Source organism: Haematobia irritans, chromosome 2 (assembly GCF_050003625.1).
Source record: "Haematobia irritans isolate KBUSLIRL chromosome 2, ASM5000362v1, whole genome shotgun sequence".
Taxonomy (NCBI): Eukaryota; Metazoa; Arthropoda; class Insecta; order Diptera; family Muscidae; genus Haematobia; species Haematobia irritans.
In genome coordinates, this window is record NC_134398.1 from 229313791 (window position 1) to 229338760 (window position 24970).

Sequence of the window (24970 nt, forward strand, 5' to 3'; positions counted from 1 at the left end):
GGTTGTTTCTACAAAACTAAACTTCGTTGTTGAGTTCTTTGCATTTTTGGAACTTTTTTCCATTTTTCACTTTATACCATTTTAGCATATTTGCAACAGAAAAATTTGAGCGTGGGGATTATTTGAAGAGGAAAATAAAACCACATGGTATACAACTCTCTATTTGATATTTATTTCAATGACTATTATAACATGAAGTTTTGAAAATAAGTATATACAAATGCAATTGATACACACTGAGTACATGCCAACATTTTAATGTTATAGTTCTAAAATCGAAACATTTTAGATTTTTTTAAGAACTGTAAATACCAGCATTTAGTAACATGGAATTTGAATTTCGCCATTTCTATTCATCATATGACTATAACCTGTTTCGAAAATAAGTTATTGCCACACAAATTAAAAATGCGGCTTAGTACATCATAGATGTACGTAAACTAACATTGACAGTTAGAAAAAAGGTAAAAATATTATTCCGGCGATTGTAAGAATCTATCATAAGAATCTTCGCTACTTTTATATAAAAATACTATTGTTACAATTTTAAGCCTTAACAAAAAGTCTAAAAAAGTTCAAACCTATATATCATACCATTTTTTAAAAAATTTTGACCGGTGCTTCCAATGACAGTTATTAACGAAAAGGATAGATGTACATTTAAGTGTTTGAATTATTACTAGAGATTGAGTTAGATGATGCAACAATAGATGTAGAATTGACAACATTGGGATTACTGACAGGTATTGAGATCGTTGCAGATGATGATTTATTTAAACGTTGCCTTGTTGTATGGTGGGAAATACCAAAAGTAGAACTTTGTTGTCTTTTACGCTTTTTTAGCAACACAAATGATGAATTCAACATTTGGTTCTGAGTCTGGGAAGAAGTCATAACTTCCCCTAAGGAATCTAATGTAGCTACCGTAGGTTTCTTATTGTTATCAGCAATATTGTGAATTTGTGCTTTATCTAACCAAGGTAATAAGAAATCTTTGCGGTCTCCACAGGTTGCCGATATTTTAGGAATCATTTCTCCGAATGCTTGTACAGGCAAGTCTTGCACATAGCAAATTGTTTGAATGCTCTCGGTAGTGGGATAGAAACTGTTTAGGGAGGTTGATTCGTGCGAGTTCTGCATTTCGTCTTTGCAGTGCCGCCGTTTTAGCCGTTCTATGCGACGTTGTTCACGGATTTGTTGAACATCCCATTTCTTGCGCCTCTTTTCATCCACTTCCAATTTAGCATGCCTTTTCGAGAAAGTGTCATCCGATAGATCTTCCGTTCCCTCAATGCAATACGATGGCGTTAATTCATGTTCAGTCCATTTTGGTATTTCCAATTTTTCCATTTTGGCCAATTTCATTTCAGACTTGAGAACTTCGAAATCATAATCACAATTGAAAGGCTCATCCTCCCACTCGCGTGTACTATATAACTGGGGTGTTGATATATATGTGCATTTTCTAACCTTATTGGGGCGGGGATGTGAATCATGCGTGTGGTGATAACGTTTGGAATCGTTTGTGTTACTTGACGGCTTTGGTGGAGAAAAAGATGTGACTGACGTTGAACGCTGAATGGAAAAAATATATTTAAATTGAAAATTTTAAATGATTGTTCCAATAACATACCTTTTCTGTTTCTGCTGTGGAATCACAACTTACGGATTCGTCTGTATGGTAGTCGGGTGCATGCCATCGCATTATGGTCATTTGTTTACCACGGCTAACAGCACTGCTGGTTGGTGTAATAGCTTTAAATGAAGTTTGACCATCGTTGGTCGTTGTGGATGCGGGTGATACGCTTGGTTTTGCTCCTCGCGGAACTATGAGAGATTGGGACTGTTTGGCAGCCTGCTTCAATCTCAACCGTTTGCTTTGTACTGCTAAGACTTCATTGCTGTCCTCGGTGCTATTACCAGTGTCATAGAGTTCATCTATTAAATGTGACTGAATGTTACCCGAATTTTCTACGTTTTCAACACACTCGCCAATTTCCACAAGATCTTCCACATCTTCTTGTACATCTTCAATAATTTCTTCCTCATTTTCCTCCTCATCTTCATGGTCATCTTCTTGATCATCATCAGGATCCAACGAGTCTATAAATTGAAAGATAGTTAATAGCATTGACATAAACATTCCTTAAAGATAATAAAAATACCCAAATCTATTGTGCTGGAACATTTACGGAATCCTGCTTGGATAGCTGGTCTTTGCCTTCCACGCGCCGCAGACACCCTTTGAAGGACAATTTTATTTATGAATTTTCCATTGCAGACCCCAATTACGTTAGATATGCCTTGAGAACCAGGCGATGTTTTCACTTCATTCGTTGTTTGGGTAGAACTTGGGGCATTTGTGCATTGTATTTTTGCCAAAGGGGGCGGGGGGAGGGAGGAAATTTCCCTTTTTATTTGTTTCTGGATTTGTCTTTGTAGCTCTTGAATGTTATTTTCTAGAGCCGTATTTCGTGCACGTAGAGCCATAAGCTGATCGCTTTGTTCTTGTATTAAGTCTAAGTGCAATATTATCATCGATTTTAATTGTTTATTTTCTTTTAATAGCGCCAAAACATCAGAGTTTGTGTTGGGCGTCGAACCGCCCCCACTGCCACTCGTCATGTTGTTATTATAGACCTTAGTTTGTGCTGTGTGGCAATAAACGTGATCCTGATACTTGGTACTACTCGTACTATTGCTGCCTTCCATGTTCCATCAGTTCCTTCTGTAAATATTGTTTGTTTGCTTTCTTTTTTTTTTTGACCGTCTCTTCTAATACAAAAATTTTCAGCTCCTTCTTCTTAGAACCTATCTACCGTTCTACCGTAATAAAATATATTGCAATAATATATTTTGAAATTCACGGATAATTAACAAACAATTGATTCAATATTTGATGAAAAATTAGAAGCCGGACGAAAAGTAAGCAATGTCGCTAATTTTCGATAACAAAGTAAGATGACAAACAACAGGGTGACTAAGTGTATGAAGTAGTTCGGGGGAAATAATAGCCCCGTTTATCCGCACGACAGTGGTCGTGTCGAACATATCCCATATATTGACCATTATAAGTTATGCACTTTATGCGCTTTACAGACTATCAGTTATTCCGGACGACAGTGCTCGTGTCGAACATATCCTATATATTGTGCACCTTATAAGTTAAGTCCGAAGGCATAATCGATACTGCTGCATGTTTATGGGATCGACAACACATTTTCCGATTATTTAGTCATCGCCGACAAGTCGTATCGATCCGACACACTGTAATGCGCTTTACAGACTATCAATTATTCCGGACGACAGTGCTCGTGTCGAACATATCCCATATATTGTGCACATTATAAGTTAAGTCCGAAGGCATAATCGATACTGCTGAATGTTTATGGGATCGATAACAAATTTACCGATTATTTAGTCATCGCCGACAAGTCGTATCGATCCGACACACTGTAAGATTCTCTACAAACACCGACATTCCGTCCGGAATAACTGATAGTCTGTAAAGCGCATAAGATTCTTTACAAACACCGACATTCCGTCCGGAATAACTGATAATCTGTAAAGCGCATTACAGATTATCAGTTATTCCAGACGACAGTGCACGTGTCGAACATATCCCATATATTGTGCAAATTATAAGTTAAGTCCGAAGGCATAATCGATACTGCTGCATATTTATGGGATCGATAACACATTTAACGATTATTTAGTCATCAACGAACTGTCGTATCGATTGGACACACTGTAAGGTTCTTTAAAAACACAGACATTCCGGAAAAACGTATAGTCTGTAATGCGCTTTACAGAGTATCAGTTATTCCGCATGGAATGTAGGTGTTTGTAAAGAATCTTTCTGTGGCGCATCGATACGACTGTGTTTGTTATCTAACGCGTATCGATGCGACACATCGATACAAACACCGACATTCCGTCCAGAATAACTGATAGTCTGTAAAGCGCATAAGACGCAATAAACGGTAGTTCTCAAAGTCTTCTCAAATCGCTTTCAACTAATTTTTAAACTTCTAGCATACAGTTCAGCCAATTCGAGGATGTGTTAAATGTAATGGCGTTTTCTTTTCTTGTAAAATATGTAGACTTTTTATAACAAAGAAGTATATTGCACAGAAATATGGAAGGCACGAATGAATGTTGTTTAGCATTTTTTGAATACATAATTAGTTCGCAGTATCACATATATTACATATTAAGTTCGCAATATCACACTTAAATACCCAATTTTTCATGGTTACTGATATTTTAAAATTTTCAATTGTTGCTTTGCATTCTTCCCCATAGTTATTATTTTATTCTACTTTCGATTTAGCGGCTAAATTCCAAGTTAATACCTACCTTAAGGACAAAATGGAGACAATTCATTGTCCATTGTTTTTTTTTTTAAGGGCGGTATGCACCTCTAGCGAAAAATTTCATTCCCATAAGAAATGCATTGCTATTTATGCTAACGAAATTTTCGGTAGCGTTCAATTTCGTAAGCTGGTACGCACCTCTAATGAAAATAACAGGGTTGTCAAAAGCATATTTTGGCAGCAAACATTTAATTTATTACAATCATTGTGTGCGTAAAAGGTCTGTAAATAATAAACAATTTATTTGAGGAATATTTGGAACATATATTAACAATTTTTAAAAGCGATTAGCTGGTTTAAAATTTGTGTACACAGCCCTGTTTTTTGTTGTAGACTTAAATAAATTTTTGCTACCGAAAATTTCGCTAGAGGTGCATACCGGCCTTTAGAAAAGAAAACACCATTACGGTTAAGGGCACCTTATACGGTCGGATAAACCCTGCGACACAACACGTTGCGGCGACAAATCCGATAGTATAAGGTCGTGTTCGGCTATCGCGGGGACGTGTTGGCATATCATCAATCAAAACAACTTTGATTTTTTCTGGTTGGGTGGTACAAATCATTGAGTGTAAGGGGATGTTCGACAAACATTATCAAAGACAAATTTATTTTTACATTAAAAACAGGCATTTCTGCAATGAAATTAATGATGGATCGCCAATTCTGGTTGAAAATTAAAGAAATACACAAATCTAAACCAGTATTGTGGCAAAAACGTGGAAAAATTCCACTTCCAATCAATGGGAAACCAGGCGACAAGTATTTTGAAATTCATCAAGTAATTTGTAATATATTAAATGTGGATTACTTCAGGAATCATTGTTTTGACACATATACCAGGATTTTTTTATTATTTTCTTACATTTTTTCAAAAAAAAAAATGGTTTCACCCATAAATCTTCGTACAATTTCATTGTTTGTTTATGTTTCTTCTTATTTTTTCATGTTGTCATCACATTTGTTCGTGCAGTGTAAGGGCAAAACTTAAACGAACACACAACAAATAGGCGAACCTCTGTCGTAGTGTTTATCCGACCGTCTAAGGTCCGCTTTAAAGTTTACTCTCATATAGAAATTGAACTGCATTTGTGTTTATTGGGGTTTGTTATCGAATGCTTATTTGATAAAATTACCACATTTGTTATAGTGTGCGTTACCCTGCAATAGTTCCTCAAACAATTTTACGTACATAGTGAAAGAAGATTAAAGATTACAGAAATATTGATTTAAAAGATGTCCAAAGTTGACGTTGATAGTAAAACATCCAATATGTCTGGTGATACGGTTTCCATGTCATTTAAAGATTGGAAGATGAAGAAGGAGTCAATGGATAAAAACTCAACTTCAGATAAGAAAAAGCCGAAAAGGCAGTCTAACCAAAACAAGAGTTTCAATAGTACCAATGTCAATCCTCTTCCACCGCCATTACTAAGTCTAGGAGTATGTAACCAGAATGGAAATCAATTCTACGGAAATGGTGGTTTCCGAAATGGAGGCGGTATTAACAACATGAATAATTTCAATAATGGAGACGGTATGAACAATATGAATAATTTCAATAACGGATGGTTTAATAATGGATATAGAAATAATTTTGGGTTTAGAAATAATGGTTTCAATAACTTTGACAATGGTGATTTTGAATGTAACATGAGAAGCATGGACATGTTTAACAACAATGCGTTTAATCAAAACATTAGATGTAATAACAATGGATTTAGGAAAGATATGGATTTTGGATTCATGGATAATAATTCTAATGTTGGAGGAAATAGGAACTTTTCCGACAACTTTTTTAAATCTGATAGTTTTTTTGACCAAAAAGATATGATGAAAAAAACCATCGACGAGAATCCATTCCGAAACAACACTAGAGCGAAACAACTACTGGATGAGCTAAAAAATAGTTCTAAAAAGACTCCTCCAGAAAAGAGAAATGCTGCACAAAAAACAAATTTAGAACGTAGAGACGTAAAACTGAATCCATCCAAAAATAACACATTACCCAAAACTCAACCCGTTCCAAATATTCGCAAGCCTTTCGTACCCAAGCCCAGCGTAGAAATTAGCGGATCAATTGAGGAAAGGAAACGTGATTGGAAAGAGTATCGAGATGCCATGAAACCGTTTAAGAATAGAGAATTTTATAATGCAAAACGAGTTGTTCAAAGATTGGGCAAGAAGGATCCAAGTGAATTAGATGAAAAAGATAAATTCCGTTTGCAAAATGCACAAGAAAGAATCGCCGCTTATAAACAAAGATTAGCAGAAAAGTATGATCATTATGTTCCATCTCCAAGCAAACCCGACGAAGAAAAAGGCCAATTGTACATTTTAAAGAAAGGAAATCAAAGTGACTGGCCTGCGAAGAAGGTGAATATTGATCAGTACAAGAACTATGGAAACTTTGGCGAAATCCCGCGTGGCGATTATTCGTCTACAGGAAGAAAAATTCTTGGTGCAGGTACCAATAAGTATCCGGGATTTGTTTCAGGCGGTACTATGAATTCTATAAGCCAGTTCTAATTTACAACATCTTTGTCATGTAGTGTACTAACTTTCATTAATAAACAAACAAAATAATAATAAATTATTGGAAACAAGTCTATTGTCTCAGCCTTTCGTTTTTCGCCTTGCTTTCTCCTCTGAAGGTTTTTTCTGTTCTGCTTCCCCCAGCATTTCGCGCCTCCTTTCCTTGCCTCTTAGGATAGCAGATTTGAAAAGTTCACAATACAATTCAATTGATGCTGGAGAGTCATCATTGCCCGGAACGGGATAAGTTATTAAATTTGGATTGCAGTTTGTATCGACTACTCCAATGGTTGGTATTGCCATTTTGGCACAATCTCTAACTGCTGTATGCTGGGTCAATACATTATTTTGTGTATTTAAGAATATACATAAATCCGGCAATCTGGTTATAGCTCCGAACTGGATATTGGAATTCGTGAAGATACCACCACGCCAAAAACGTGTATGAGAAAATTCGCCGGCTTCCATAGCTTTCTTTTCTACGAGATGAGCATTTAACGCATTGCGATTGAAAAAACATATGATGCCGTCTCTAAAGGCGACATGAGCTGCTACATTCAACGCGTCTCTTAAATGGGCTGCCGTTTTGTCCAAATCGAAAATTAAATGGCCCAATCTCTGGCCGTAAATATATGGTCGCATGCGATCGTCTAAAGACCCTTCCTTGTGTCCATAGTGAACGCGTGCATTGAACAGATCCCTCACGGTAAACAAATTATGTACTTGAAAGTAGTCTGGGTGATTCAGAATACGTTGCTCAATATTGGTAATATCTTCTGGATCAGTTAAGGCTGCAGCAGCTGTTGCCGTAGATTGTCTTCGAACGTTGTGCAGAAACAGCGACAATCTCCCTAAAGGGTATAAAGATATAATTACTAGAAATGTTTGCGTTCAAACCGTACCATACATACCACATTTTAATGAATTCATTAACATTGTCAAAGGAGCTATCAGGTCTAGTAATGGTTAACAGTCCTAACAATAAACTTCTCGCTTCCTGTTACTCAATATCACGAAAGTTTTTTTAATTGGTATGGTTTATGATTTAATCGATTACATTTCGATTTTCAGTTCAGTGACGAAATCGGTAATAGTCTGGTTCGCATACCCATTAATTTATAATAAAAACATATTTTTTTTTGAATTTGACGGCATTTCATAGAATCCGCCCTACCAGGTATATCATTATTTCTGTATCATTAAAACCTTCTTTTGCATACTGCTTCTGCTAGAGCATTCGATGCGACTCTACAGCACTTTTCTTCAAATGAAAACAAAAAATTAATGTTTTCCGAAAATCATCAATTTCTGGTACAAAATTCGACATTTTTAACACGATGAAAAAATATGATGATGTGATGATTTTTCACAGATGTCATAGAAAACAAACAAAAAAAATAAGGGCTTCGTCACATTTGTATCTTGACGCTCACTTCATACTGGTATGCCGAAAATAGTCGTATACGATATCTAAAACTCATCGGATAAGCGCCGTCACTGTGGAAAATATATACCACGCAAAGTTACTAAATTAAAGGGTGTCTTTGACGTTTGTTATAATGTCACTAAAGAGTCTGCTTACGATACGTTTTCTTTAATTAACATTGACTAATCGAAAGTATTTGATTAATTCACAGCTATCGATTACTAAATTAAGCAAATCAGCTGTTGTTGTCATTGTTCTAGGAATATATTGCTTTGCGAAAGACAGTAATTTACAAAATTAGATCTCACAATTCATATAGTTTTGCGTTGCTTTGATGTAGTAACGGGGGAGAAGGCAGTTACGTTTCCAAGTTTTATATGTATCGCGCAGAATATTGCTAAAATGGCAGAAAACAATTTGGATCCCACTGCGTCTTCCAACTCAACTAATTCGACTGTATATTTTGATGCTTGCGATCATGGTGAGGTTTCCGAAACGGGCAGTGCAGAGAATTTGAGCAATGGGCATGGAAATTCGTGTAGATTACACGTAGGGGAAGAGCGTAGATCTCCCACTAGCGTAAAAAAAGATAATGAGATCAATGAAATTGATCACAACCTTGCTTCTCAGGACCCCACTTGGAGGGAACAGAAAAAACATATATTCATATTAAGTGAAGCTGGAAAGCCGATATATTCTTTGCATGGGAATGAAGATAAACTGGCGATTTTGTTCGGAATTATACAAGCACTCGTTAGTTTTGTTGAAAATAACCAGGATGTGGTAACCTCCATAAGAGCTAAAGGTATATTGTTCGTGTTCATGGTTAAGAGCAACTTGATATTCGTTGCAGCATCCCGAACTAGTATGAGCGTTTCGCAACTACAAATGCAACTAAAGTAATTAACAAATGGCTTGTATGGATATTGTGATCAAAAACTGTTCTTTTTTTCTTTCAGTGACGTACACAACCAAATACTTTCCACCCTAACATATAACCAACTCTCAAAAATATTCCGGCAGCGTAAAAATTTCGATTTGCGGCGATTGTTGGAAGGAAGTGAACGATTAATAACGAATTTGCTACTTAACGACAGCAGTAAGAAGATAACGAATAATGTATTCGCATTCCTAACCAATTCCATACGTATTCTGCCACTGCAGGCTTCGGTTCGATCTACCATTGCACAGACCATCAAAGAGAACTGCTCTAAAATTAAAAACTTAGTGTTTGCGATAATGATAGCTCAAAATAGACTAATATCATTGGTCCAAATGAAAAAGTATTCCATACACCAAACAGACTTAAGGTTTTTATTCAGTACCAATCATATTGTTAATTTTTGATTAAAATAGTTCATGTCATTTTAGGATTATAATAAACTTAATAGAGAGCTCAGAATCATTTAAGACTTCCGAAAATTGGACACCAATATGTTTACCGAAATTCGATATGAATGGTTATTTGCATGCTCACGTTTCTTATCTTGAAGAAAACTCCTCAGCGTGCCTTCTCTTATTGTCGGTGGACCGCGATGCCTTCTTCACACTATCCGAAGCTAAAAAATGTATTACAGAAAAAATGAAACGTTTACAATGCATAGAAGCAATAAACGAAGCAGTTCAATTGTCAGGACGTCACCAGCTAAACTCTATAGGTATTCCAGAGTTAAGACATTTTCTGTATAAGCCTAAATCCGCCGCCCAGCTTCTCTGTTCGGAAATTGTAGCGCCATACAATTCGCTTCCCGAATTTGAACGCTTAGAAGCACTGTACTGTGATCTATTGGAACGTGTACGAAATAGTAGACGTCCATTAAAACTAATACTCGAAACTAGAAGTGATGAAGTTGCTTTGGCATGGTCAACAGAGTACTACGAATTGTTTGTCGTATTCGATCCATTAACACAGAAAAGCTCTGTTACCAAAGATGTCGACAAACTAATAAAATGGATTGAGAAGGAGTATGATACTTATTTTATAAAAACACATCCAACATTTTAATTTCTCTCACATTAAATTATTTAGTATATTTATTTGAAAAAGTATTCTCCAACTTTGCAGAAATAACTATTTCCATATGCAAATGCAATTAGAGAGGCCACTTGAAAAACGATATAAAGCGTAGTAGTTTAGCAAGTAATAACAATAATGTCAAATACCGAGATGTAAATTAAAATGTTAACATTAAACCTAGCTATTAATAAAATATTTGTTGTAAAAAAATAAAGTGTATATACGAAAGCTATGTAAATCACAATCTGCGTTGGTATATTTGTAGGCGTCACTTAACAATGTATCAGGACAAAAATAAAATGTAATAGTATTATTTAGTACGACTAAAGCCTTCTAGCCTTAGCCTTTGCTATCATTACTTTGGCTATCTAAATTTGAATAAAGGTTATTCAAATTTAAACATACAATTAATGCCGGTGGGTTAGAACTTGGGTTATTCAGGAATATTGGTGAACTTGGAATATGAATCAGGACACAGAAGAATAACCGGGAAAGTTTAATTTTTGACTTGTCCACACAAATTGTTTTCATTAAAAAATATTGCAAATCAAAAATGGCGAACGTTTATGGACCTAGAACTATTTGGCATGAAAGTAAGCAATTGTTAACATCGACCTTTCGCTAACAAAGTTAGAAAAAAACAATTGTTAATTTCAATCTCGAAATTAATTGATCCAATCAAGTCTTAGTTGAATCACTGAATTGATGGAGCTAATCACCGACACCAATTAAACGACCATTCGACCCAATTCAAAATTTAATTTATTCAAGTAATTCTTGTGATTTGATTAACCCTTATCCTGTACTTAAAAAATACTGCATATTGTATTAGTGGGTCAAATTTGCCCAATGTAAATTTATTCATATAATACACTAACACTTTTTTTATAAGGCTCAGCCAAACAGCGCTTTAAAATCTATTAGTTCTTTAGAATAAAATTCATACAAAAAATATACTCATATAAAATTGGTTTGGGCAATTTTGACCCACTAGTACAGGATAAGGCTTAAAAAAATTAATGGAATCAATTAAACATGCAAATTTTTTATTAGTGGCACACAGCGGGCTTGGCGCAGAATTGTGACCGAAAATTACCATTTCGAAACACTGTGTACATTCACACAGGCATATAATAACCGTGCAAATGAGAAAAGCTTTACTAACACAAGCTTCGTTCGTCCTTTGCAAGAGTAGTACTCGCATCCTGTCAGTTGAGTTTAGGATATACAACAATACGGTTGACTACTGAAGCAAGGAACGACAATAAAAAGAATTAACTAAACCAAGTGCGAAGGATATACCTATAATAGCTACAAAAAAAAGCAAAAAATATATACATATGTTTAAAAATTAAAAGAAGTAAAATCTAAATTTGAAATTAAAAATACGAAAAAAATATATATTTGTGAAAATGCTTATTGAACGGTGGCCAAATTGTTGAAACTACAACAAATGTGAAGTGAAAAAATTGGAAAACCACGCATTTTTCAAAATTCTGGTTTTGAGTGTTTTACGTTTAGTGTGCTAGTGGTGTGGGTCGTGTGTTTAGAGTACTTGTTTTAATTCGGAATATCATTGTGGCTATTTTATGTGGTGTGCTAACGAAAATTTCCGTTTACATTTGTTAAAACTAAACTATGTCTAAGCTAAGAAAATTAAGGGCAGTCCTAGTTTATAGCCTATTTTCGGTGTGATAAGGATTAGCGCTTGCATAGATACATCGATATGATGATATATCCTTAAATACATACTTATGTAGGTATCTTTACAACAAACACACATCCGCACACACACACTTGCACGCACCCTTAGAATATAAAAGGGAGTGTGCAGAGTGTCTGCATGTATCTGGCTTTTTGTTAAATACAAATAATTTGGTGTGTTTCAAGAAAAATGATTGTGAGTACGAATGTGTGTGTATGTGTGTGTGAGTGAGTTTAATATTTGCAGCTGTTATTCATGGATTCCTTAACTTAAAACGAAAAGCTCATCTGTAACATTTCAATTTGACACATGTAGCTGCTGTCTTTCTCCATCGGCAAAATCTGTCCGTTAGGAAGTTATTACATTTATCACACAATAAGTTACTAGAGTAACTGGACAACGACAATAAAATTATCACATCAAATATATTTTTCGACGATAATTTCGTTTCATCATCGTTATCTATATACTTAGGCGAAGGGCTAATCTCAAACTGTATTTCGCATTTATGAAATGTTACTTCCATAAGCAACATGTGAGAAACTGTATTAGCGGCATGCCAAAGAAATTTCATCAAGATGGTCATAGTGATCTATAATGTGAAAGCACAACCCTAGCGACTGTCGGTAGGCGACTACTTTTTTTACATATAAATATTTCTCAGAGGGAGCTTACAACGTTAGCCGAGAATTTTCGTAGCATAAAAGTTTTGCCATACATTCCTTAAGCCCCCGGTATACACATGTAGCAAAATTTTGCTATACATAATGCATAGCTACGAATGTTTTTTTAAAACAATGCTATGGATTGTTTATATTTTCTCTAATAAGAAACACCTGGTGCTTTTTTCGAGCTCATAACAAGATCTCCTGAAAATATAAACCAAAGAAAATTAATGCATACAAGTTGTGTCTGCTAACATTTTTATCGGTGCAGAAATAGCGAAAAATGTTGGGTTAATATAATGCAATGGCAACACTGGCACGAAATATTTCAGGTCTCTCTCATCCGAATAAAAATTGAGTGAGGCTCTTAAGTGGAAAAAGCTTTATACCTTGACATTAATTTTATATTTTCTACTCTCCCGCATTCTATAACTCTCTCTGTGTCCTTTTAGCCGCCTGTTTTCAAATTGTGGTTGTATCAAATTATTACTGTTGTTGTTATTGTGCTGTTCTATGTGAGTACATTGTATAAACTCCCACTAGAGTTGTTACCGTCATCGTCATTGTTGCTACACCGTTGTTGGACTACCTCACTTTCTATTAAAATAATACCTAACGATGGTTATTATACAAAGCTTCAAAACAAAGTGTCGTTTTTAGTTCCGGACAAGAATATCGAACATGTTACCCCATATGTATGTTTATCGTGTTGTTGATGATATGCTGCTACTCGTAGTGAACAGTGAAGATTTATAAATGGCTCAAAAGTCAAAATGAAACTTTTTTGGAATTTTAACTACTACAGAGTATTTATAAACATTGTGCGTATAAAAATCTATAAAATAACCACGGGTATTCGTGTCGATGTAAATAATTAAATTTCTCTACGGTACGACATCAGAGATATCAACGTGGTCAACGTTTATTTCGTTGTATATCAGCTATAACCCCTCATCTTATGCAGTGAGCACGAAACCGGATAGAAATCCTTTTAAGTCACCTAAGCGGAACTATCAAACAAAACAAATCGCAAAAGAGCGACCAATTGCTGTCATTTACGGAATCAATAATTGCCGCAGAAAAATAGGTTCGTATTTAGTTATTTGTTATTCTAACTATCATTTACGTCCTCCGCAGACAATCCTTAGAAATAAGTTAATGAACAAGAAGTATACAATTTTACTAAATTCAAAATTCATAGATAGAAAATATCACATTTTACTTAAGTTCTGCTCATACATTATCAAAAATTAGATTTTTTCCTCAAAATATGAAACAGGCTTAACTGACAGAAAAAAATGTTTTTACTAAATTCCCTGCATTTTTACAGAAAATTTTAATTCATTTGTATCAATATTTTGGCTAACATTTTTTTTTTTTTAAATTTTATGGTGGGTTCACCTTTTTTGGGGTGTGTTACCAATGTGTGTACAGTAATCCCTCGATTTACGTCGTCTCGGTTTACGTTGTTTCGATTTACGTCGTCAAATTTTTTGTTCCATCAAACTTCGATTTACGTCGCCATTCGATTTACGTCTTCGATTTTTTGCCCACTTTATCAGAAACGCCTTCCTTAAGTAAAATAAGTATCAACGATGATGACATCGAAACATTTTTTTCTGAAATTCTTACCGAAATTACTGAATTACTTTTATTTTTGAAGTTTTTTATTATGTACACGCACATACATACATAAATGGACTTAGGAGTAAGTATGAGCAATTTTCAATTCGGTTTACGTCGTTTCGATTAACGTCGTCAAATTCCGGAACCAATCACGACGTAAATCGAGGGATTACTGTATGTGATATTGTACACTCAACAAATGTTGTTATTCAAAACAGTATGCTAAAACAGCAGTTTTTGACTGCTGAAAAAGGGAAAGCAGTCCAGGTAGTTTTTTCACCAAAAATCTGTTAGTTGAAATAGCAAATTTTTGTGTGTGTTGAAATAAGAAAAAATATGAGGTCGTATATTAAAAAGGACGATTTGTTGACAATTGTTATTGCATAATTAAAAACTACCAATTGTTTTTAATATTTAAAGCTTCTTTTGGTCCAGTGTGTACTATACGGAGGGTTTGGGCTAATTGCAACAGTAATTCTCTTATCAGAGAGACCGGAGTGAATTTATTTATTATTTTTTTGGATCAGCAGAAAATTTCAGGAAACTGCTGACTTTCAGCTGTTCCAAAATATCAACTTTTTTCGTCCGCTGAAAAACAGAAGTCAGTGTTTGCTATTAACAGCCGGTTTTATCCTATGAGCATACATTATAAGTAAAAAATATTTGGTACAGTGTACTATGTTTATAACATATTCCGGCTAAAACGTAAAGTTTGTCAGGCCCCAACGATTACTTTTATAACATACACGGTTATAACGAATTTATGGTTACAGCGAAAACTACACTCAGAAAAAAGATTACTGTTAATAGCAACAAAATAATGCAGTTTTAGCAGTTTTTTTTTTTTTGCTGAAACAGCAACTTTGGAACAGCGCATTTACTTCTGAAAAGTCAGTAGTTTCTTGAAATTTGTATAAATTAGCTATGGTCTACCTGATAATAGAATTGCTGCTGAAGTAAGTCCATAATAGTCGAATGGTACACATTGAACCTCTAAAAAACAATTAGTGGTTTTTGATTATGCAATAACATTTGTAAACAAGTCGCCCTTTTTAATATATGATCTATATATCTACAATAGCGTTATTTTATTTCACGTGCAATAACGGCCACAGCAAAACCAAACTAGATGAAGATCTTCTAAAGGACTCTATATGTTTATAAAAAATTCTGGTATTTTTATATATAAAGAAAAATTTATATTTTTTGAGATAAATGATTGGATGTTTGTTTTATAATAAAGCAGAAAGTATGCATCCATCCATCCAGTTATTGATTCGGCGCTGGGTTGATGGCGTTCTTCGAATATTGAACCATCGAAGCCCCCTTGTCATAGAGCTTAACATGGAATCGGGTAGCACTCAGTGATAAGAGAGAAGTTCACCGCTGTGTAGTCTAAGTGAGCCTGATACATATGGCTCCCACTTAACCTATCGAAACACCAGCGCCATTGTATCAAATGTCAACATCGTCAGGAGCATCGGATTTGGTACAAACAAGATTAGCCGGGAAAATTAAACTATTCGATATAAATATTTAAATTGTGTTGGTTTGGTAAAGTGTGTATATTTTCCAAAGTTTCTTTTAATGTGGAGGTTATTTTTGGTAAGTAAATATTATTTGTAATTAAAGAAATTTTGCAAATTCATATATTGTTTTAAGAATTTCTAGATTTGGAAAAAAAGGAAGCCACTAGGTGCTCACCTTTCATACACAGATCCATGGGTTCAATCTCGCTTTGGAACAAACAGTTTTTCAACGGTAGATTATTCCCTCTCAGTAATGCTGGTGACATTTCTGAGTTTTTGAAAGTTTCTCCAAGAGATTTCATCGTAATGGGCTATTAAAAGAAGATTTATTGTCATTGAGCTAATTATGGAATCGAGTAGCACTCTGTGATAAGAGAGAAGTTCACTAATGTGGTACCACAATGGCCTGAATAGTAAGCCTGAAATAACGGGCTACCATTATACCTACCCCAACCTAAACTCGAATATAGCGGACTTGTTAAGCTTAACCTTAAAGGTGAGTATCAAAAGCAGAATAACATTATAACATTACTATTTTTGCGCAATAATGCTTAGTTCGTCTTATAAAAATAATTAATGCGTTTAGTATGAATTACTTTGATATTTTGCAAAAAGCACCCTTTTTATTGACCATCTTAGTTGACACCTCTCAATACAATTCCTATAAATTTTTGCTTGGTTTGTTTATGATTTGTTTATTTACTTCTTTTCATTGCAGATTGCCTTAACACTGTATTGTTTTATTCGCGTATATATGAAAAAACAAACGAAAATAAAACCTGGACAATAGTAGAACTCAACTGCTCACACCTCTTTGATTGACTTTGATGGAATTCAATTTATTTCATACATATAATAAATGTAGAAGTTATAGTATTAAAAGTTAATCAAAATATTGATAAACAAATTGGCCAACAAACATTTGTAGTTATTATAGCAAACACGTTTGCTAATTCAGTATTAGTTGTTTGCTATTTCCGCAGTAAAAAATGTTTGCTTTTTCAACTAACGGATGTTTGCTGAAACAATTACATGCTACTGTTTTCCCTTTTTCAGCAAACAAAAACTGCAGACTTTTTTATTACTATTACGAGTAACAAAATTTTTTGAGTGTAATTTATTTACCCTCAGAAAAAAATCTATGAAATTTTCTATAGCCAATTTAATTTTTTTATTTTATTTTACATTAGCTGTTTTTAGTTAAATTTTGCCAAAAGTGAGAAAATTATTGTTATTTTAATTATTTTTTGCTTACTTTAATGGCGTGTATTTAAAATATTCTTAAATGAACCTATATTATTTTTCATGGTAGATTCACTTTTTTCTGGATGTATATTGTGTTTCGATACAACTATAGGTAAACCAGACTAACGAAGCATAAAAGAAAAACGTGTTTGGAAATGGTCACCTCATTCATTTAATACAGAAACAGAAAAAATATCACCAAAATATTTGCAATTAAAAATGAGATTGAAGTTAAAAACATAATCAATTTAAAAATTAACTGATACAAATATTTTTTTCTATCAAATTCAGTCAATTAAGAAAATATTGAACATTTTTTACTTTTTTAACTAAAATTATCGCAATTAAAATTTTAATTAAATTGAATTGAATATTTCCAACTAAAAACATATGTATTTAAATATTCTGTTTGGAAAAAATTACGTTGGAATCATAAAATTTTGGTTCAACTCCAAAGAAAACCCAAAAAAGATCACAGAAAGTGCTAAATCGTATTAAAATGTATAAAAAAAACTTCATATAAAGGTTAAATAATTATTAATAAATAAATAATTAAAAAATTAATTGAGTTTTGTGGCAAAACATCTAATAAATTTTTAATTGAACCAATTAAGAAATTAATTGAGTGTCCACCAAACCTTAATTGGTTTAATCAAGGATATTTTTAATTTCTAATTAATTCTATGATTGATTCCATTGTTTTTGTGGTTGAAGGAATTTCAATTAAATAGTTAACAATTAATTTCGTGATTGAATCAGAAAACTTTTATTCTGTATATGAGAACTTTGAAAGTCTGGTATGTACCTATCTAATGAAATTTTCTTTTGTGTGCCCATAATACTGTTTCTTATGATTACACAAGTAGTTCCGGCACTCCAAACTGATTCAATTAATTATTTAATCAAATCCTAATAAAACTCAATTAAAAATTCAATTCAATTAATATGGTAATCAATTTGTAAAAAATTTCCAAATAAACACGTGGTGGGAAGCATAAGTTCGCTTATTTTCTTTTATTACAATCAATATTAACTGAGATTTTCGGCACATATAACTTTGTAATTGAAATTTATTACCGATATAAATTAACTTTCAACTATTTGAGTCGTTACGAAATCAATTAGTTGGTTTAATTAAACCATTAATTGAATTTTATGTCAAAAAATTGGGTTTGACTTGAATCGTTAAAAAAAACGAATTGTCAATTAAAATTTTATTGAAAAAATTATTGTTTTAACTGATTGAAGACATTTCAATTAAAAAATTATTGAATCAGCAATTTTCGTCAAACCCCAAAAAAAACTTTATTATGTGTAACAAAAGCCAGACATTTTACCTAACTTACTCTAACGTTATTAAATGAATTTAATAAATAAGTCAACATATAACAAATTGAATTTAATATTTTCCAAATTGTGACAAAATAGTAAGAAAGATATTGACGTTAATGAGTGTTATAGCTTTTTTGACCCAGAGAATTAGGTCATATCAACATTCTAAATGAATGCTTGCTCTATTTGCAAAGTAATTTCGGAACTAAACAAAATATAGGTTTACTTTGATGATGTGCGTTCTTCTCATTAAAACTATCACCACCCCATATCTCCATTCCCAATTCCTCGCATTGTTTTTCTATTCTTCATCAAACATAAATAAACGAAGGTAATAAAAACCAAACTAATATTTATCAATACTACTAGACAAAGTTATTTTATGAGGGTGTGTGTCTGTATGGACTATGCTGGAAATTCCATTGGACGTTTCTAGCTTAAGTTTTATTATATATTTGTTACAAAATTTCTATCGAAAGTCCAATTTCCAACTGCTGAAAATTTATGGAAACCTAACTCAAGAAAAACTTAATCTTATAATTAGTGCTAGGTATAATTTGGATGAAGAAAGAACGATGTCTTGTTTCCGAATGGCAATTTTTCATTTACTCCATTCGTCTCAGGAATGCAACCATAAATATGGCTTGCCGAGAAAACAAAATTTTTGCTACAAAAATGTTCCATGTTCATCGTCCAAAAATAACATTTTGCTCTTGAAACATGTTTGGGGGAGATAACATTACTCACAAAAGCTTTCTGGGGCACCGAACCAAAACCAAAACCGGTGACTCACATCTACCTTGGAACCAATTGTTCAATTTTTAGCCAGGACATAGCTTTTCCGATTGTAAACAACAAAATGTAATGCTCCATTTTATCCCCTACATGCTTTTCCAAGAAAAAAAATGTTTTCAACAACTTGTGGAAAAGTAACATTGTCCCAACGGACAGGATTTATGAAAATCGTATAGCCTACACAGAAAAAATATTTTTTTTGTCTTTAATCACGAAATTAACTGATCCAATTAAGTTTTAATTGAAATGTCAATTAAAAAATATTTTTTAGATTGAATTAAAATTTTAATTGGACAAATTTTTTTAAATTGAATTAAAATTTTAATTGGACAAATGATGGTGATATTTTTTTCTGTGTATATAGTTCCTAATATATAACGACCCCGTCGTCATCGAAATTCCCGGAAGACTATCCAAACTATCTTGGACAATTCTCTTTATAAGGGTTGCACCAAAAGCTTCATCTAACCTGATATCTCAGTGGAATTTCACTCACACTCACTTACATTCACGAAGCAAAATGTTTATTCACTCACGCTCACGCACGATACGTGTGATAGCCACTCACGCAAATTCACGAAATGAAACGCACGCTCAAGCACGAACTACTTTTAAATAGGGGTGTGCGCAGGACACGAAATTGACACGATTCTGAAGCAAGAGTCGTGAACAAATTCTGAAGCAACTCTCGTGAATGTGCGTGAATGAGACTAAAACAAATATGTCGTGTGTGAGAAATAAAATCTGTTCGTGAATGTGCGAGAATAAAATTTCTGCAAAATAACGCTCATGAAAAAATTTAATTCTTACTCGTATGTTAACTGAAATTAATTTAGCAGTCGAACTATATTCTGTTTATAACTTTTGTTACTTTTGCTCATTCCCGGTTGGAAAATGTCGTGAGACTCGTGAATTTATCGTGAATTGTGCCTGAGCATGAGTCTTAAAAATAGTAGTTCGTGCGTGAGTACTGATTTTCATTTCGTGAATATGCGTGAGTGTGAGTGGCTATCACACGTATCGTGCGTGAATAAACACTTTACTTCGTGAATGTGCGTGAGTGAAATTTAACTCATGCGCACACCTCTAGCTCACGCATAATTCACGACAAATTCAGGAGTCTCACGACATTTTCCAACCGGGAATGAGCAAAGGTAATAAAAATTTTCAACTTGAAATTCGCAAGCTTTTCATTTCCAATAATGAAATAACGAATTCATACATAAAAATATTTTAAATTTTTACGCATATTTCTCTCGAAATGAAACTACTATAGAAAAATCTAAAGGCTGTAGTTTCTGAAATAAATGTTTTAATTAAAAAACCACAAAAGGTAGCCACAAATAAAAACCCCAAAATTGTTGTTGTTAGACGAGTATTAAATCATCCCCTTCATCTTAGAATCTGATGTTGCTTAATTAATTTTTGTCAAGAGAACTATTCATAGACGACGATGCCCTGGATACGTAAACGATGTATTAGATGCTGGTGTTATCTGGTAACTGGAAACTGAACATTGTTTGCAAGGCACTTATAAATTATGAGATATTAATATTAATTGAATAATTTGTCAGCTCGCACCCACACATATGTATTCATACACACACGTATAAACATAAACAACAATTTAATCACTTACCATAGAAGCCATCACAGTACATGGTATTCTCTACAATACTTCGAACATTTTTGTATGCACAGAAAGGACATGTGTAGGCATGGTACCAGAAACATAAAATTGAACTAATTTCAAACAATATCATAAATTCCTTTAAAAAATTAAGTAACAAGTTAACAACAATTTTTTTTTTCAATTAAATTTAAGATTTTCATCTTTGAAAATAACGTTACAAAAAACATTTTTATATTAAAGTATCAAATATTGGTTAAGATTTATTTAGGGTGTGGTATTTTAGAGTTTTTACTTGAAAGTGTTATAATTTGAATTTTAAAACTGACGTTTATATACCCATGAATAGCTCATGATTTTGATTTTCCCTTATGGATTTTTAATTCCGAGTTAAACATACGGCTTCTTTAATATAAAGAAAGTTTTTACGGAGCTATCTATTCTATATATCTTGGCTCTATATAGTTATATCTTTTATCGAACTTTCATTCTCTTTTTCGGATATTATAACAGACCTTTTCCAAATTATAACAGACCTTTCAAAGTAAAAACCAAAGATGCAAAATATGCCTATATTTGAAGCTTTTTCATCAAAGATTCACTATCTCAATCAGTTTAAAGATTTCTTTAAATTAAGATTTCGTTAAATTAAAAGTATCTTCACTTTACCGAAATTCGACAAATCTTTCAATAAAAATTGGTATAAAATACATTTCAATATTATTAAAATCATCTTTAAATTTGATTATTATGAATTTTTAATGGATCCATAGCCTAATTTGTACTTCAAGTCTGGTGCGAATTTGGAATTCTACAATCAAAAAACATTGAACCCACCAGGAAGAAAAGTTTCGGTTAATTTTAGAAAATTTTGATTATTTGTAGAAAATTTTAACTAAACAGTATTACAAACGTTGGCATCACGCCGATGTCATAAAAATAAGTAAATATTTTTCGACAAATTCAAGAAAATTTATTAGACATAACTGAGTTTTTTCACTTTTTAAAGAAAATTTTGTAGTTTGAAGGAAAAACTTGGAGTTCAAATTTGCAAGAATGTCTTTAGACAATTTTGAACTCCAATTTTTTCCTTCAAACTACAAAATTTTCTTTAACAATGAAAAAACTTATTTATGTCTAATAAATTTTCTTGAATTTGTCCAAAAATATTTCCTTTTTTAATGGCATCGGCGTGATGCCAGCGTTTGTTATACTGTTTAGTTAAAATTTTCTAAAAATATTAAAAATTTTCTAAAATTAACCGAAATTTTTCTTCCTAGTGGGTTCACTGTTTTTTCAGTGAACATTGTGTTGACTAATCAACAAGGGAACCAACAGAGGAAAATTATATTTGTCAAATTTATTTCAAAAAGGTGATGCACAGTGGTGGTTCAATTTGGGAAGAATAATTCTCGTATGTAATTTTCATAAGGAATTAACACAAAAGACCCAAATTGAATCATCTCATACAGCCAGATGCCACTAAAGACTATGGAAATGTGTATTAACCATATGTATAGTCAGCCTTGCGAGATTGGTATCTGGCATTTTCTTTTCAGTAACTTAATAGTATCAATTCCCTTAATCTTCTTGTCCAATAAGCTCAAATAAATATTGTAATAATATGTAGTTTAAATTATTTGGACATTAAACCAGCTTGCATTGATATCAGACAAACATAAAGATAATTAATTTTTTCACTTGTTAAAGATTTTGTAGTTTGAAGGAAAAAATTGAAGCTCAACATTTCAAGAATGTCCGAATCTCAAGATGGGAGCATTTGTAGTAAAATGTATAAATTTAAAGAAATAATGAACTATTTAGTGAGAAGTACGAATTTAGTAAATCTTTATACTTCATTTGTGTATAATTGTCAATCGTTTTATAGTTAATTTATGTAACGTACGCAAAAGATTATTAGAGTAAAGGAAACTCTCTCCAAACATAATAATTCCATGAACTAAAATAAAGTTAAATTGGCTTTAGTGAAATAGAGGGTTCACTTTTTTTTGAGCACGGTTACCATTCGAGCCAAAAATAATCTACCAAAATTTGGAGAATTTTTTAGCAAAAACCTACCAAATAAAAAAATGTTATTTTACAAAATTTTATTTCTATAGAAAATTTTGTCCAAATTTTATTTCCATAGAAAATATTATAAAAATTTTATTTCTATAGAAAATTTTGTACAAATTTTATTCCTATAGAAAATATTCTCAAAAATTTATTTCTATAGAAAATTTTCTCAAATATTTATTTCTATAGAAAATTTTGTCAAAATTTTATTTTTTATAGAAAATTTGTGAAGTACCTTTTAGTTGGAGAGGAATATTTGGAAAAATATACCAAAATATCAATAATACTACCAATCTATCAAACAGTAAAAAATCTTCCATTTTTGGTAGAATTCTACCAACTGTGGCAACCGTGAGTATAGGTCGTATTTTAGAGACAAGAAATCTTTGGCCACACGACAATATCTTTTCATACCCACCACCATAGAATGGTGACGGGGGTATAATAAGTTTGTCATTCCGTTTGTAACACATAGAAATATCGATTTCCGACTATATAAAGTATATATATTCTTGATCAGGGAGAAATTCTAAGACGATATAACGATGTCCGTCTGTCTGTTGTAATCACGCTACAGTCTTCAATAATCAAGCAATCGTGCTGAAATTTTGCACAAACTCGACTTTTGTCTGCTGGCAGGTCAAGTTCGAAGATGGGCTATATCGGTCCAGGTTTTAATATAGTCCCCATATAAGCCGACCTCCCGATTTTGGGTCTTGGGCTTATAGAAATCGTAGTTTCTATCCAATTTGCTGAAATTGGAAATCTAGAGGTATTTTGGGACCATAAAGAGATGTGTCGAAAATGGTCCGTATCGGTCCATGTTTTATTATAGCCCCCATATAGACCGATCTCCCGATTTTGCTTCTTAGGCGTCTAGAAACAGTATTTTCTATCCGATTTGTCTGAAATTGAAAATCTAAAGGTCTTTTAGGACCATAAGGAGGTGTCTCGAAAATCGTTCGTATCGGTCCATGTTTTGATATAGCTCCCATATAAACCAACCTCCCGATTTGTAGTCTTGGGCCTATAAAAACCGTAGTTTTTATCAAATTTGCCTGAAATTGGAAATATAGAGGTATTTGAGGACCATAAAAAGGTGTGCCGAAAATGGTGCTCATCGGTCCATGTTTTGGTATAGCCCCCATCTAGACCGATATCCCGATTTTACTTTTAGGGCTTCTAGAAACTATATTTTCTATTCGTTTTGTCTGAAATTCTTGAGCTACAATAAACTGTATTTATTACATGATTTGCCTGAAATTCGAAATCTAGAGGTATTTTTAGACCACAAATAAGAGTGCCGAAATTGAGGTATATCGGTCCATTTTTTTTGGTATAACCCCCATATAGACTGATCTCTCGATTTTTACTTCTTGGGCGTCTAGAGACTATATTTTCTGGCCGATTTGTTTGAAATTGAAAATCTGGAGGTATTTTAAGATCACAAGTATGTGAGTAGCAAATGGTGCCTATCGGTCCATGTTTTGGTATAGCCCCCATATACACCGATCTCCCGGCTTTATTTCTTGGGCTTCTAGAATCCGTAGTTTTTATCCGATTTGCTGGAAATTAGTAATCTATAATAAAATTTTAGACAAACGAAATTTCTTTTTCTTATAAAGTGTTTTCGTTTATTCAACGATTGTCTCTAAAATTTGTGTCAAAAGAAAACTTTGCTTGTCTAAAATTACGTTTCTCAAAAAAGAAAACACTTCTTTCAGGGTACAGCAGGCGCACTGATCATGAAAATTGCTTCAAACAAAATTGGTTCTCATAAATCCAGAATCTTATCTGGTCTTCATAGGTAGAATCTTTAAAGTTTGTCTTCGGGACCTGGCTCGTTTGGGAGAAGATTTGTCATCAAACCCCCTACAATTCTATATATTATCAAGTAACCCACTACGACGAAGAGTTTTCATAGTAAACTATTATACTTGATTCATGGTGGTGGGTATTTATTTTTTTACCATTTTGTATATTGTGTATTTTTTCAGATGAATGGGTGATCTT

General features: G+C 33.1%; 5 protein-coding genes across 10 annotated transcripts in view; 3 read left to right on the forward strand and 2 right to left on the reverse strand.

Moving 5' to 3' along the window:
* Nucleotides 1-150: 150 nt before the first annotated feature.
* msl-1 (male-specific lethal 1) lies at nucleotides 151-2943 on the reverse strand. The gene is made up of 3 exons (XM_075297760.1): nucleotides 2166-2943; nucleotides 1634-2103; nucleotides 151-1575 (listed from the first exon to the last, which is right to left on the reverse strand). The coding sequence occupies exons 1-3, from the start codon at nucleotides 2710-2712 to the stop codon at nucleotides 661-663; spliced, it is 1932 nt and encodes a 643-aa protein (XP_075153875.1). The 5' UTR covers nucleotides 2713-2943; the 3' UTR covers nucleotides 151-660.
* A 2574-nt stretch (nucleotides 2944-5517) lies between these two features.
* Nucleotides 5518-6982, forward strand: LOC142227305 (uncharacterized). The gene has a single exon (XM_075297762.1). It carries the CDS (start codon nucleotides 5613-5615, stop codon nucleotides 6903-6905), a length of 1293 nt encoding a protein of 430 aa, XP_075153877.1. The 5' UTR covers nucleotides 5518-5612; the 3' UTR covers nucleotides 6906-6982.
* Nucleotides 6900-7975, reverse strand: mRpS2 (mitochondrial ribosomal protein S2). The gene is made up of 2 exons (XM_075297764.1): nucleotides 7823-7975; nucleotides 6900-7762 (listed from the first exon to the last, which is right to left on the reverse strand). Exons 1-2 carry the CDS (start codon nucleotides 7845-7847, stop codon nucleotides 6993-6995), a joined length of 795 nt encoding a protein of 264 aa, XP_075153879.1. The 5' UTR covers nucleotides 7848-7975; the 3' UTR covers nucleotides 6900-6992.
* Nucleotides 7976-8572: 597 nt separating this feature from the next.
* Mon1 (vacuolar fusion protein MON1 homolog) lies at nucleotides 8573-10592 on the forward strand. The gene is made up of 3 exons (XM_075297765.1): nucleotides 8573-9236; nucleotides 9297-9647; nucleotides 9709-10592. Exons 1-3 carry the CDS (start codon nucleotides 8740-8742, stop codon nucleotides 10340-10342), a joined length of 1482 nt encoding a protein of 493 aa, XP_075153880.1. The 5' UTR covers nucleotides 8573-8739; the 3' UTR covers nucleotides 10343-10592.
* A 989-nt stretch (nucleotides 10593-11581) lies between these two features.
* The window catches only part of smog (G-protein coupled receptor 158 smog), a 56106-nt gene continuing 42717 nt past the window's right edge, over nucleotides 11582-24970 (forward strand). For 5 of the 6 annotated variants that reach the window (XM_075297766.1, XM_075297768.1, XM_075297769.1 and 2 more), the window contains exons 1-2: nucleotides 11582-11714; nucleotides 13177-13811. The gene's annotated coding sequence lies outside the window, so the exon portion shown is untranslated. The remainder of the gene's footprint in view (nucleotides 11715-13176; nucleotides 13812-24970) is intronic. The other variant, XM_075297767.1, reaches the window with a different exon arrangement.

Coding starts and splice junctions, on each gene's coding strand:
- msl-1 (XM_075297760.1), bottom strand. CDS start 2,712: ATGGAAGGCAGCAATAGTACGAGTAGTACCAAGTATCAGGATCACGTT. Junction 2,104..2,165: donor TTCCAGCACAATAGATTTGG/GTATTTTTATTA, acceptor TTCAATTTATAG/ACTCGTTGGATCCTGATGAT. Junction 1,576..1,633: donor CCACAGCAGAAACAGAAAAG/GTATGTTATTGG, acceptor TTTTCCATTCAG/CGTTCAACGTCAGTCACATC.
- LOC142227305 (XM_075297762.1), top strand. CDS start 5,613: ATGTCCAAAGTTGACGTTGATAGTAAAACATCCAATATGTCTGGTGAT.
- mRpS2 (XM_075297764.1), bottom strand. CDS start 7,847: ATGTTAATGAATTCATTAAAATGTG. Junction 7,763..7,822: donor AATGAATTCATTAAAATGTG/GTATGTATGGTA, acceptor TATACCCTTTAG/GGAGATTGTCGCTGTTTCTG.
- Mon1 (XM_075297765.1), top strand. CDS start 8,740: ATGGCAGAAAACAATTTGGATCCCACTGCGTCTTCCAACTCAACTAAT. Junction 9,237..9,296: donor CAACTACAAATGCAACTAAA/GTAATTAACAAA, acceptor TTTTTCTTTCAG/TGACGTACACAACCAAATAC. Junction 9,648..9,708: donor ATACACCAAACAGACTTAAG/GTTTTTATTCAG, acceptor ATGTCATTTTAG/GATTATAATAAACTTAATAG.